Source organism: Notechis scutatus, chromosome Z (assembly GCF_049901735.1).
Source record: "Notechis scutatus isolate UNSWTSFEM ecotype Mainland chromosome Z, rNotScu1.2, whole genome shotgun sequence".
NCBI classification, from domain to species: domain Eukaryota; kingdom Metazoa; phylum Chordata; class Lepidosauria; order Squamata; family Elapidae; genus Notechis; species Notechis scutatus.
In genome coordinates this window covers 76,972,807-76,986,268 of record NC_142025.1, presented here as the reverse complement: position 1 = coordinate 76,986,268, position 13,462 = coordinate 76,972,807, and the positions used below count along the sequence as shown (strand labels likewise).

General features: G+C 38.0%; 1 protein-coding gene across 4 annotated transcripts in view; it reads left to right on the top strand.

Moving 5' to 3' along the window:
* Positions 1-13,462, top strand: part of TNS3 (tensin 3) — a 172,581-nt gene that overhangs the window by 36,404 nt on the left and 122,715 nt on the right. For all 4 annotated transcript variants that reach the window (XM_087946443.1, XM_087946442.1, XM_087946441.1 and 1 more), the window contains 4 exons: positions 625-796; positions 5,253-5,303; positions 6,113-6,235; positions 8,325-8,389. In XM_087946443.1, coding sequence (XP_087802569.1) covers positions 647-796; positions 5,253-5,303; positions 6,113-6,235; positions 8,325-8,389 — 389 coding nt within the window. In that variant the 5' untranslated portion in view covers positions 625-646. The remainder of the gene's footprint in view (positions 1-624; positions 797-5,252; positions 5,304-6,112; positions 6,236-8,324; positions 8,390-13,462) is intronic.

Here is a 13,462-nt window from a genome sequence, read left to right as displayed (position 1 = left end):
ACAAAGACGATTAGAAGGCTAGAGGCTAAAATGTGATGAATGGTTGCAGGATATATCTAGTTTAATAAAAAGAAAGACTAGGGGTGACATGATAGCAATGTTCCAATATTTGAGGGGCTGCCACAAAGAAGGGGGGGTCAATCTATTTTCCAAAGTTCCAGAAGGTAAGGCAAGACATAATGGATGGAAAATAACAAAGGAGAAAAGCAACTTAGAATTAAGGAAATACTAACAACCAATGAAACTGCTTGCATTCAGAAGTTGTGGGTGCTTCATCACTGGAGGCTTTTAAGAAGAGACTGGACAGCCACTGGTTGGAGTGGTTTAAGATCTACTGCTTGAGTAGGGGGTTGGACTAGGAGTCATCCAAATTCCAACTCTGTTATTCTGTTATTCCCCCCATTATCAGTAAGAACTATTTAAATATTTGTCTCTTACTTAAAATGCTTTTGTTTAAAGTATTTATATCAATATTTTTTATACATATTTGTCATATTTTCAGTTCTCCTTAAAATTTTTTTCTTCACAAGCTATATTCTAAGTGTCCTAGCTTACTTTCTATATAACATTGTATGCCCACTTGCAATTCTCTAAAGTGGTCTTGTTCTATGTTGTTCACCACAGAAGTACAAATTTTGACTGTATTATGGAGGAAAATTATGAACTGGACCTCACTTACGTTACTGAAAGAATCATTGCAGTATCATTCCCAGGAAACTGCTCAGAGGAAATTTATCTAAACAACTTCCAAGATGTAATTGGTATGCTTAAATCCAGACATGGTGGCAACTACATGGTAAGAGGATATGCAGTCTCTATGATGTCGTTTGTCATCTAAACATTTATTAGATGATATATCTATTGTTATGTTTATGCCACTAGATTTTCTTGTTTGTAATGTGTGAAATGACCCCAAAATATAGCATGAACAGCTTTGCATTTCTTAAAATTTTCAGATTTTTAGTAAAGTCTAATAGGAGACAGTAATGAAGTATATTATGTATCTGTAGTCCAATACAGCCATTCTCAGAATCTGGTCCACAGAACACCTTTCATTCATCCAAAAAGAGATGATTTTGAGATTCTAAAATTTGACTAAAAGGATAGAGTTGCAAGAAGTATGAGGAGAAATAAAACGTATACATTGGCTAAGCCATTATATTTGTTTAGTTGCATACTCCTATTTTATTGCTTCAAATGAGAGATTAGCTGCTAATTTATAATCTAAATAATATATTTAATATGTTTCTTTTATATGTGAACAAAAAGAGCTGAAGTGAAAAAATGGATTATATGTAGTACTGAAAATAAAGTTTGTGTATATACTGTATATTCATATTAAGCTTTCTATGTATGAGAAAAATATATTAATGACATGAAATTGAACATCCCCAAATTCAAAAACACTTGGAAATAAACTTTGATATTAAATCTGAAGCTTTTTTTGTTAAATGTTTAATTTGAACTTTTTCTTTAACAACCAACAATTTTTGTGATCAGTGTAATGATTGGGTCAATATACTTTTCACACAATGCTAACAGTAAACATACAATTGCATACACAGAGTTTTTATCTTCCAACTTCTAACCTTGATATGATCATTATAATTATATATTCTTTTATGTATCAATATATATTGTACTATTTTCCCAATTTATACTTATTTCTTTATTTTTCCCATTTGTTGGGGTTCTTCTATTTTCGCCTCATTATCTTTAAACAATACTATTCTTTCTTTATGATTTTTTTATCATTTTCTCCAAAAATATATGTAAACATCAACAGCATTTCTTCATATAATATATTTATTAACTCCTGTTAAGTCATTAATGTCTTAATATTTTAAATATCACTCAGTATTCCACCACATTTTCAACATCTCAATTTTCTATAAACACCAATAAAATCAATTGTTAATAAGATTTAATCAGTCCCAAGATTATATCTCTCAGTCCCTTGAATTTATAGTCTTTGAAAACTGTATATTCCGGTATGTTTTTTGCACCCTGTTAATCATAATAATACATTTAGATATACCTAGTCATAGTCTTCCACCTCCTAATCTTAATATATTTATAGTTATAATAAATTCTATTATATATCTATATATGTGCTACTATTTTCCCAATTTAAACTTTCCCCTTATTTCTTTTTTTAATATAATTACTATATTGCAAGGTATTATGTATATTGCAAGGTATCTATCCATCATTTCTCAGCCTTTTTAAAATTTCATCATTTATTTATTTTTTGGTGATTCTTTTATCTTTCTCTCTTGGAATCCTATATGACTTTCTAGCATTTTTACACAGACTAATTGTTCCCTCTGCCTTACCCTTTATCTTCTTCTGCTGTATCTTTTGAATATCCATCCATATCCCTTTCATTATCTTTGGAAAATCTTCCTTTTTTCCTTCGATTCTGTTGTAAGCTCTTAAGAGACTATCTATTTGATCTTTAGTATTTATTATTACTGTCTTTTCAGTGTTTTTATCTGCTTGTAATTTATTTTTATCTTCTTGTAGTTTATTTTGCTTTGTCTCCTCTACCACTCCTTCTAATTTCTCATCTGTCTTCTGGGTATCATATTCATCTTTTCCCGCCATTTGTTGAGGGCCTTCTACTTTCACATCGTTATCTTTAAATATTCCCATCATCTTCTTACAATTCTTTGTCACCATTTCTAACATTACTTCATAGAACTTTATTGTCTCCTACTGGATCATTTTGTACCAAATTAATATACCTCTAATATTCCAGTATCCCAATATCTAAAAACTCCCAAAAAGTCAATTATTAATAAAATTTGGTCAATCCCAAAATTATTCCTCTCAGTCTCCTAAAGCAGTGATCCCCAACCTTTTTTACGCCGCGGCCCGGTACCGGCATCAGCTGGGCGCTGCGGCCCGGTACAGGCATCAGCTGGGCGCCGCCATCTTTTTGATGAAAAGTGCTTTCGGTGACCTCACCGGAAGCACTTTTCATCAAAATATGGCGCTCGCGCTCGTGAGCTTTTCCGGTAGAAATGGCTTTCTACCCGGAAAAGCTCACGAAGCGCTGGCGCCGCCATCTTTTTGATGAAAACGTGCTTCCGTGAGCTTTCACCCGGAAAAGCTCACGGAGCGCTGGCGCCGCCATCTTTTTGATGAAAACGTGCTTCGGTGAGCTTTCTACCCGGAAAAGCTCAACGGAAGCACTTTTTCATCAAAAAGATGGCGGCGCCAGCAAGCCAGCGGCCCGGTAGGACTTGTTCCGTGGACTGGTACCGGTCCGCGGACCGGTGGTTGGGGACCCCTTGTCCTAAAGTACCCAAATCCAACTTAGCCCACAGGGTTTCTTCAAATCTTTCAAATCCACTTTTCAATGCACAGTTCCAATAAAGTTTTATGTTCAGTGAATATTTCCCAGCATCGAATTCGCCTACTAAGATAAAGTCAAGGTCAAGTAGCCTTCCAGGTGTTATTTATTTCACTCCTTCCTTTGAGTTTTACACACTGCAGTGATCTTCTTCTTCCAGTAGATGGCTCCCCTGTTCCCAATTCCAGCTTCAACAGAGTGTAAAAATAAAAAACAGCTGATTGTCATCCAGTCAGGGGGGTTAGAGATAGAATTTTAGAAAAGCAATTTTCCCAATAATCATTTTTCACAATGTTATTCGGCTTTTTGAGGCTTTCTATTTTTTAAATCATCCTTTAGGTATTTCTTTTACTTCTAAGCCATTAATCTTTAATCTTCCTGTTTAGTTTTTAGTTTTTAGTCTTTAATCTTTTTCCATAAATCCAATTGCAGTTTTCTTAACATTTGGACATCATTTTTTGTAATTTTTAATTTGGATTAAATCTCTAAGGTAAAGTTGAAAGTTATCTCATCCAGTTTCACTGCTCTGTCCACGCACCGCTCCAGCACAAGATCTTACGTTCTGGCTTTCCCAGGTTGTAATTGACCAAAATGGCCGTCCCTGCTGCCGTTTTGGAGAACTTTCTTCGGATCAACAAATAAATTGCAGTTTCCTTGAGATCAATGAAGTGCCTCTCCTTTTTTCACCATCTCTCTAGGACAGCTTAACCCTGTAGAGTCTCCCATCAAGCAGTTGCCAGTTGTATTTCATGGAGCCTGGCGGAGCTCTGCTATTTTTCAGCTGTTCTTGTCGCAGCATCAACCAGAAGTCCCCTGACCATTTTGTTAATATAGGGAAGAAAAGAAAAAAAAACAAATCCGTTCCCTTCCCTCTCTCATTCGCAGCTTCAAAGTCTTCTTTGGGAACAATGTTGTTCTTTATAATTCAAATTCCAGGGTACCTTGTACTGTTGTTTTTCCAGTTCGACCCGGTCAGCCAAAAGCTTTCTCTTCTTATCTTCCTCCTGCACATTCTTTTCCAGTTGAGTTCTTCTTTGAGGTGGCCATTTCTGACCACCGCTGCAACCTCCTTCGGGAAAGAGAGTAATGGCCAGCTGGGGAGGAGAGATGTGGCTCTCCTCGACCCTGCTGGCAGTCTCCCCCCTCTTCACCACCTCTATGGGGTGGCTTAGCCCCGAAACCAGCCGGCTCGGGGCACTCCAGCAGCGAGCACAGATTGAAACTGCACTCAATCGCAGATTTCGGTCTGTCGCCGAAGAAGCTCAAACCGGATCTGATCCCCTGACCATTTTGTTGACCATCCAGTTTCTAATAGTCCTTAGCTATGTGCTTATAGGAAGCCCAATTTTTTTCCCAGCAAGCAGTTAAGCAGGTTATCTAAGTTTCAGGAACAATTCTTGACAATAGCCATTAATAGAGACATCTACTTCCATAGCCCTTGATTACTTTGAATTGAGATAAGAAATACAAAGATAAGAGTGGAAATTATTACATAGAACAAAAGTGGTGCTTGTGGGATGGATAACACTATATCAGCATTGAAATAAAATCATAATTAGCTCAAATAAGAATGAGAGTAAATTAAAAATGTATTTGCTTCTTCCACTGAAATCAGTAGCCTTAAGGAATGCTTATGTGGAGCTGGGTCATGCCTACATTTATTTTGTAAAAAGAAATATTGGCAGTTAACTCTGGTTTATTCCTCTATGTTTTGTCACAATCAGAAGAAAATAACTTTGAAATACTACAAATATTCAAGCTTGTCACATTTCTGTTATGAGATTTGCAGGGCTTTTAAGAAACTATCATATCTGCATAACTTCATTATCAAATATATTTGATGAAATGTTTAAATTATTAATGTTCATGCTTAAAATATTTTTCTCTGCAATAGGTACTGAATCTCTCTGAAAGAAGATATGATTTTGCTAAGCTTGACCCAAAGGTATTAACATGTTCTTGTATTAAAGTGCACAGCTTCTGTTTTATTTGTTTTATATTGTAGGCAGAATTTTTGAGGATGTTTGGCTAGACTGTCTCCAGCAAAATTTCCAAGGGGGACACTGTCACCTCAATAGGCAGGTTTTTGCGGGGTAATTTTTAAGCAAAAAATATTTGTTAAAAATAATTTCCTCATTCCTCATTATTAGATTAGGGGATTATTGCGTAAAGAAGTTGTATAGTCCAACTACTGATTCCACAATTATTTTGAAATATGGACACTCAATGAACACACCATTATTGGACGGAATCTGAATTATCTCTCAGATTACATTTATTTTTTTCTCAATACACAAAAGCTATTCTCATTTTTATGTTTGGAAGGACAACGTTAGAGTTGCTATTGCTATTTAACAGCTTCTTTGGTAAATCTCATAACTCTGTTTGATATTAGGCTACAAAGATAGAATTGCTGAATAGCTTAAAAAAATGTTTCTGGGAATCCCATCTGGTAATCAGATGATTAGTGTATATATCAAGGCTTCTATTTGTAATGTTTTTTTATGGTTTTCATATGGAATTCTGAATAACCTTTTTAACAAGTGAAAAAGATAGTCGCCATCTTTGATTCTGATAAGTACTTAAAGCACAGCATTTATAAAAGCATTACAATAATTTATTTGTAACAAATAAGGTGGGAAAGACTGCTATGAAAATAAACATATGAAAAATATATCTATTCTATTTATTAATTGTGTAAATTGCTAAAAATGTTTGTCTTTATACATTTCTAACACTTTTTAATTATTTCAGATTATGGAAGTGGGCTGGCCTGACTTCCATGCCCCATCCCTTAATAAGATATGCAACATCTGCAAGGCTATGGAATCCTGGCTGAACAGTCACCCTCAACACGTTGTGGTGATCCATTGCCGAGTAAATTGCTGTTACAAATCTTTTAGTTTATGTATTGAATTATAATATAATAGCTATGTGTCTCTTGTGGAACTTTGATCCCATATGTTATGGAAAATAAAATCTCCAGATGCATTAATTGTCTGAAGAAATACATAGGCTATACTTGCGGAAGCTTTTACATTTCTTTTAGTGGGCTGAGAAACTGTCAAAGAAGCTATAGAGCAATGTCAGGTATAAATAGTATTGTTGTAGTGTAAGAAGCTGCTAAACTAGAATATTTGCCACAAATACAAATCTATTCCTTTGAATATTTTTTTTTCTCATTTTATATTTTTGACATGCAAAATATCCTTCCTTCCTTCCTTCCTTCCTTCCTTCCTTCCTTCCTCCTCCCTCCCTCCCTCCCTCCCTCCCCTCCCTCCCTCCCTCCCTCCCTCCTTCCTTCCTTCCTTCCTTCCTTCCTTCCTTCCTTCCTTCCTTCCTTCCTTCCTATTTCACTCTGTTAATATCAATCTGGCAATGTACATTTCTTCCTTCTGTCTTGTTCTCTCTCGATCTGTCCCCACAAACCCCTTCCTTCTAATGATTCTGTAAACCCTCCAATACTTCCCATACCTTTCCCAAATTGTTTCTGTATTTTCTCCATCTGCCACACTTATTAAATAAAAGGTTCCCCTCTTCTTTCACTCTTTCCCCAAATAGTTTCTTTGGGTAAATAACTGACTTAGAATAGATATCCTATAGATTATGATTTTTGCAGAACCTTACAAAATATCCCCATGTCTGAGGATTCCATAAAAAAATGAAACTGATCAGATGATACCTCCTGGTGATCACTGCAATCTCAATCACAAAGTGATTCTAAGTGGCTTAAACAATGAGATAAAAACATCAGTAAAAATAATAAAGCAAATGCAGAAAAAAATATAACTTAACTCATCAGGAAAAAAATTTAATACAACAATAACCACCGGGGACCAGATAACTTTATGCTTTACAGTACTTATAATATAGGCCCTATTGAAAGAGTTAGGAACTTAAGGTTTTATAAAATAGAAGCCCAAGTGAATCAGTATAATAAGTTAAAAAAAAAAAAAAGGTAAATCGGCACGTCATTCTTATTTTTAAAACAAGTTGGAGAAGACACATTAGGAGCAGGGAATTCCAGAGCACAGGAGTCACAACTAAGAATTTCTTCCCTTTAGTAATTTTTGGGCTGTCACAGTCAACAATTGCATATTAAAAGCCATTAGCGGTAAATAATAGCTCCCAGGATTCAATATATGAAGTCATTAATTCATTTAAGAGGAAGGGCTCTGCATATATAGGAATTCATGTGTAATTTTATTCATGAATTACATTGATATGTGGTACGTAATACCAAGCACTTTGAATTTAACTTGAAAGTTGGGAGTTAAACAGTTTAGAAGGGAGAGAGAGGCATTACACAATCTATTTTGTAACTTTTATTCAGAATACCAAAGTCACAACCATTGGATTCTATCTCTGCTCCTTCTATTAATTTTCACCTTAATTTTGAAAAAAAAAAAAGATCTAATAAAATCCCAAGTAGGTTTTGTTAATAAACACACACTAGCTTTTAAATGTTATAGTTTTATTTGTTTCCTTTACAAATAGCAGCTATGCCATTTTTACTTATTTATAATCAGCTATAAATTAGCTGTCATATTTGCTGGCTTTCTTTGAGTAATTTTGAAACAAGTTAAGACTGCTGTTAGTAATTTGTACTGAATGCATGTAGTATGTTTAATAAGATTTCAAAACATTGTGAAAGTACTCATTAAATGCAATCTTGGCTATAAATCATAAGTATCACAAGAAATGTTATATATGTTCATTATGTGCTGGGAAACATACATTTTTCAGAATCTTTTAGAGCACACTGCAAGAGATGCCTAGACTTGTCTTAGAATAGCTAACAGAATATTGTTAATATTATATTGAGATTTTTATCCTGTAATTTACAGTTTTGTTATGATCCTAAAATGTCATGTAAAATGAAAACAGTGTCTGCAGTTATTCTAAAAATAGAGTAAACATATCCAGTTTAAGAACATAGAAAATATTTGTGTTTTTTGTTGTACAGGGTGGAAAAGGAAGAATAGGGGTAGTGATCTCCTCATACATGCACTTCACAAATCTATCTGCAAGGTAGGATAACAAAACATTTAATGATTATTTGGCTATTTCCTAACTGCTTTCTGTCAGAATAAAAAAACAAAAACCTAAAGATAGTGGAAGGATTCTGGTTTTTAGCCATTTCTAGCATAACCATAAATGAAATCCAGAGTTGGTCTGTGAGACAAATGATACTTTCATGTCTTGTTCCTGAATACCTTTATTTCAATACCACTTTGAATGTATGTATGTATGTATGTATGTATGTATGTATGTATGTATGTATGTATGTATGGTATGTATGTCTGTCTGTCTCTCTCTCTCTCTGTGTATACACACATATATATTCACATATGTGTGTGTGTGTGTGTGTGTGTGTGTATTCTTCCTCCCTTCACTCCTAGTCATTCTTTCATTTCCTCCCTCCTTCCCTCCCTCCCACCCTTCCTCCCATTCCTGCTGGCTTCTCCATTTACTTTGCTTGTGGGAAGCTTGAAAAAAGGTGAAATTAGTCTATAGAAAGTTGCAAATCGAAGGCCAGCATGAAGATAAATGGCTGCTGCTAGTTGGGAGAGGAAAAGAATGGTGCATAGAAGTGTGTGGGTAAAAAATGGTACATAGGAAAGAGAGAAGTTGTGGAGGTTGGAAGGTATGGCAAGTATGCGCCAAAGATATTACATGGATAGATGGTGTAGGTCTCTTTGCATTTGAGCAGAACGGAAGCTGTCCCAATAGCAGAGGAACAAAATGTCAACTCCTAATTGACAAAATGATTTTAGAAAACTTCAAGAGAAGGAAGACCAATATGTATGTAGCACAGATTGATTACAAAAAGGCATTCAACTCTCTGCTACATGACTGGAGAATCAGGTGCCTAGGAGTCAGTAGAACAATCAGAAGCTTTGTGTAAAGATCTTTGGCACAATGGAAGACACAGTTGCAGATCAATGGTGAGAGACTGGGAAAGGTTAATATCAAGAGAGCAATATTTCATGGAGATTCACAATCACCACTACCATTTGCCATTGCACTGTTTTCTCTGTCAACAATATTGAATAACTCAGGCCATGGTTATCAATAATCAACAATATCTGCCAGATTATCTCACCTCCTTTACATGGACGATCTGAAACTGTATGGAAAAAGTCCATCTGAAATAAAATCCCTGCTCAACACTGCCTGTATACATAGCCAAGATATTGTAATGGTGTTTGGACTGGACAAATGTGCCACACTCATTACCCAACAAGGAAAATCGTGAAAACTGAAGGAATCAAGATGCTGCATGAAAATAACATTAAAAGCCTGGATGGAGATGATTATTTAAAATATCTGGGTATCTTTCAAGCTGACAACATCCTTCCAGCACATACTGAAGTCAAGAAAAAGATTAGAGGTGAACACATCAAGAGAGTGAAGATGATTTTAAAGTCCAAACTCAATGGAGGAAATACCATCAAGGCAACCAACACCTGGGCAATTCCAGTCATTAGATACATAGCCAGAATAGTGGAGACAGAGCAGAACTAAAAGCAATGGATAGGAAGACCAAACAATAATGACAATGAATCATGCCCTTCATCCTTGCTGCAACATTGACAGACTCTAACTACCAAGGCAAATAGATGGGCTTGGAATGTTGCAAATACATCAGATGCTTAAAGAAGAAAAAAGAGCTTTTGAATAATATTTGAAGGACAACAAAGAAGATGCACTGAAGTTAGTACACCAGAAAGGCTTACTGACTACTAGAGAAACCAAACTGGTCTACATGAAAGACCAAATGAAGAAGAAAATGGAGGCATGGGAAGACAAAGTACTACATGGCCAGTATATTTAAAAAAAAATAGCAAGGAAATCTGATTACAACAAGACCTATCAATGGCTAAGAGCAGGAAAGTCGAAGAAAGGGACCGAGGGACTAATTCTGGCTGCACAAGACCAAAGGACAAATGTATATAAAGCCAGAATTGAGAAGACAGCAACAGACAGTAAGTGTCAGCTATGCAAAGAAGCTGAAGAAACAATGGACCATCTGCTGCAAGATCGCACAGACTGATTACAAACAATGGCATGACAAATGATAATGCATTGGAAGATCTGCAAAAAATACCATTTGCAGATCTTGTATATTTTTAAATGTATGTGTTTAAATTAAAAACCAAGCATGCTTAAGGAAATCAAATAGCTGAGAGGAAAGATGGACATCTGACTCTCCAACCCCCTACCAGGAATTCTTCTCCCCAAGAGTGTCCCTGGTCATCCAAAAGTCACCTTGGGTCAGTTCTAGCTGCTCCCATTTGATCTAGGAGCCTGTTTGCCGACAAGAGAAGCAAATCCCCCTGCCATTCAGAACTCCATCATGGAGGAGGATCAGACTTTTAAAAGATATTTATTATGGTCTTTTATATTTATATTTACTTTTTATATATTTTTGCTTTTTATCTATTTTGCATTGTCCTTAGTGGCTAGACCAGTGGTTCCCAAAGTGCCCTGGGGGGCAGGGGGATGCCTTAGGGGGCGCTAAGAGGCAAGGGGGGAGCTAAGAGGCAGCAGAGTGGCGGTGGAGGTGAGCGGCAGGGCACAATTAAGGGGTGAGAAAAAATCCCGCCCCCGCAGTGTTCGAGGCAAGGCCCTGCAGGATCACCCCATTGACTTGCATGCTCTGGTGCAAGGAGTTCTGCCCCCGCATGCAGCGTTGGGAAAGGAGAGCAAAGCCAGAGTGGCTTTGCTCTCCTTTTCAAATATCCTGCTGCCGCTGTGTTTGGGGCAGCGGGGTGACGCCCTGAACGCAGCGTTGGAATAGGAGCCGCAGCATTGGGAATAGGAAATATTCAAATATCCCACTGCCATGTTCGGGGCAGCGGGGTGGCGCCCGAACGCAGCATTGGGAAAGGAGAGCAAAGCCAGAGTGGCTTTGCTCTCCTTTTCAAATATCCCGCCACCGCTGTGTTCAGGGCGGTGGGGCGGCGTTCCGAGCGCAGTGTTGGGAAAGGAGAGCAATGCCAGAGTGGCTTTGTTCTCCTTTTCAAATATCCCGCCTGTCAGCCTTCAAGATTTTCTCCCTTTGCTTTGCATCTTTTGGCTGTCATAAGTAATGGGGGGAGGAGGGGGGAAAATTATGGGAAGTGAGCTGGAGGTGTTACAAACTAGAACTGTATAAACTGGGGAGGGGGAGTGCATTCTTGCTTAGGTTTATATTCCTTGCTTAGCTTTCTTTTCTATGCTATGCGCAGCTGCAAACCTTTATCAAACTATGCCAAGGTCAATGGACAGAAGTCTCATCACCACCTGGAGATGTCCACATGATGATATTAACAACTTTTAATTGGAAGAACCATTTGAACTATTGGGGGTGGGAACATTGCCATTACTTTGTATATGTGATTTACGCGCCCATTTTCTCAGATTCAGAATTCTTTTGTTGCTACCACTTGATTTCCAGTAAAAGATATCTTTTCTCTAATTAAAAGAGTCTTAAGTATTTCTTTTTTGGATTTTGAATGGAGTACCAGCTGACATTATTCTGAATCTCACCTTACCAGCCCACCCGGAGAGATAATACCAGTTGACACCGCCGCCGCCGTGTTCCACCCCATTGAGCCCCTTGCACCGGAGGCACCTGCCCAAGCACGTCCGAACTGAGCAGTGCGCGAAATCAATTGGGTGAGCCTGAGAGAGGGAAAGAGAGAGGAAAGAGAGAGAGAGAGAAAGAGAGAAGGAAGAAGAGAAAGAGAAAAGGGAAAGAAAGAAAAAGGGACAAAGAAAGAGAGGGGGATGGAAGGAAGGGACAGAAAGAAAAAGAAATAAAGAAGGAGGGAGGGAGGAGAAAGATAATGAGATATCTATTCTAGTCTAATCACCTGCTCCAGCAGGGTTAGAAGGGAGTGTGTGCATGTGTGTGTTCTCCTTGTAATTTACCAGTACATTTTGGTTTTGCCTTCTTCAGAATTGGCACTGTAATACATTGGAGAAAAGTAATTTTTTAGGGTGGAGATCTGATCCAATGGATCCTGTTTAAAGCCTCAACAAAATGTGAGAGCTTTCTGATAGTCTTGGCCATGTTTCATCTGCAAAACCTTTAATTAATAGAAGCCAAAGATGTTTCAATGTGCTGGCAAAGATGCTGGCAAAGATGTTTCAATGTGGAAAAGGGCCTCTAAACTAGGCCTCATTTCAATCATGCATCAGCGCTCTCTCTCTCTCTCTCTCCCTCTCTCCCTCTCTCCCCCTCCCCCTCCTTCCCTCCATGCCCCCCCCCTTCTTTGTCCTTTTTTCTTTCCTTTTTCTTTTCTTCCTTCTCTCTTTTCTCTCGCTCTCTTTCCCTCTCCCAGGCTCACCCCATTGATTTGGTGCACCGCTCTGCTTGGACTTGTTTGGGCAGGTCCCTCCAGTGCAGCGGGCTCAATGGGGTGGACCTGCGGGGCCGGCACCTAGAATGCGGCAGTGCCGGCACGTTTGAAAAGTAGAGCAAAGCCAGAGGTCAGTAATTTTTGCTGCAAAGAATCACAAAAGCTTCTGGGTTGTGCACAAGAAGGGACACACATATCAATGCAATTCAGCAACATAAAAAAAAAAAGAAATGCAAATAAAACAAATCAACAAGAATCGGCAAAGCATCTCTGATTAGATTTTATTCACTACTAGAATCTAATCAGAGATGCTTTGCCAATTCTAGTCCAATGACCAGCTCCAGCAGGGTTGGAAGGGAGTATGTGTATATGTGTGTGCATGGCTGTCAAACTCCAAAAACAGGTCAAGTAGTTCTGGGAAGGCCAGTCATAAATTAGAACACTTGCTAAGCAACCGGCCATTAAGTGAGGACCACTTGTATTTGGTTTGCCAGTCACCAAACCACACTCACCCAGTCACATGACCAGCAAGACACACCACCAGTCATGTGACCAACAAACCACGCCCACCCAGTCATGTGACCAGCAAACCACACCCTCAAATTAGGCCATGCCCACAGAAATTTGAATCCCGCCCCTGGGTGGGGGCATTGAGGATGAGTTTGTAGCACCAAGGGGGCGGTGGACTGAAAAAGTTTGGGAACCACTGGGCTAGACAGACAGACTGATGTTATTTTCAGGTGTTTATTTCCAT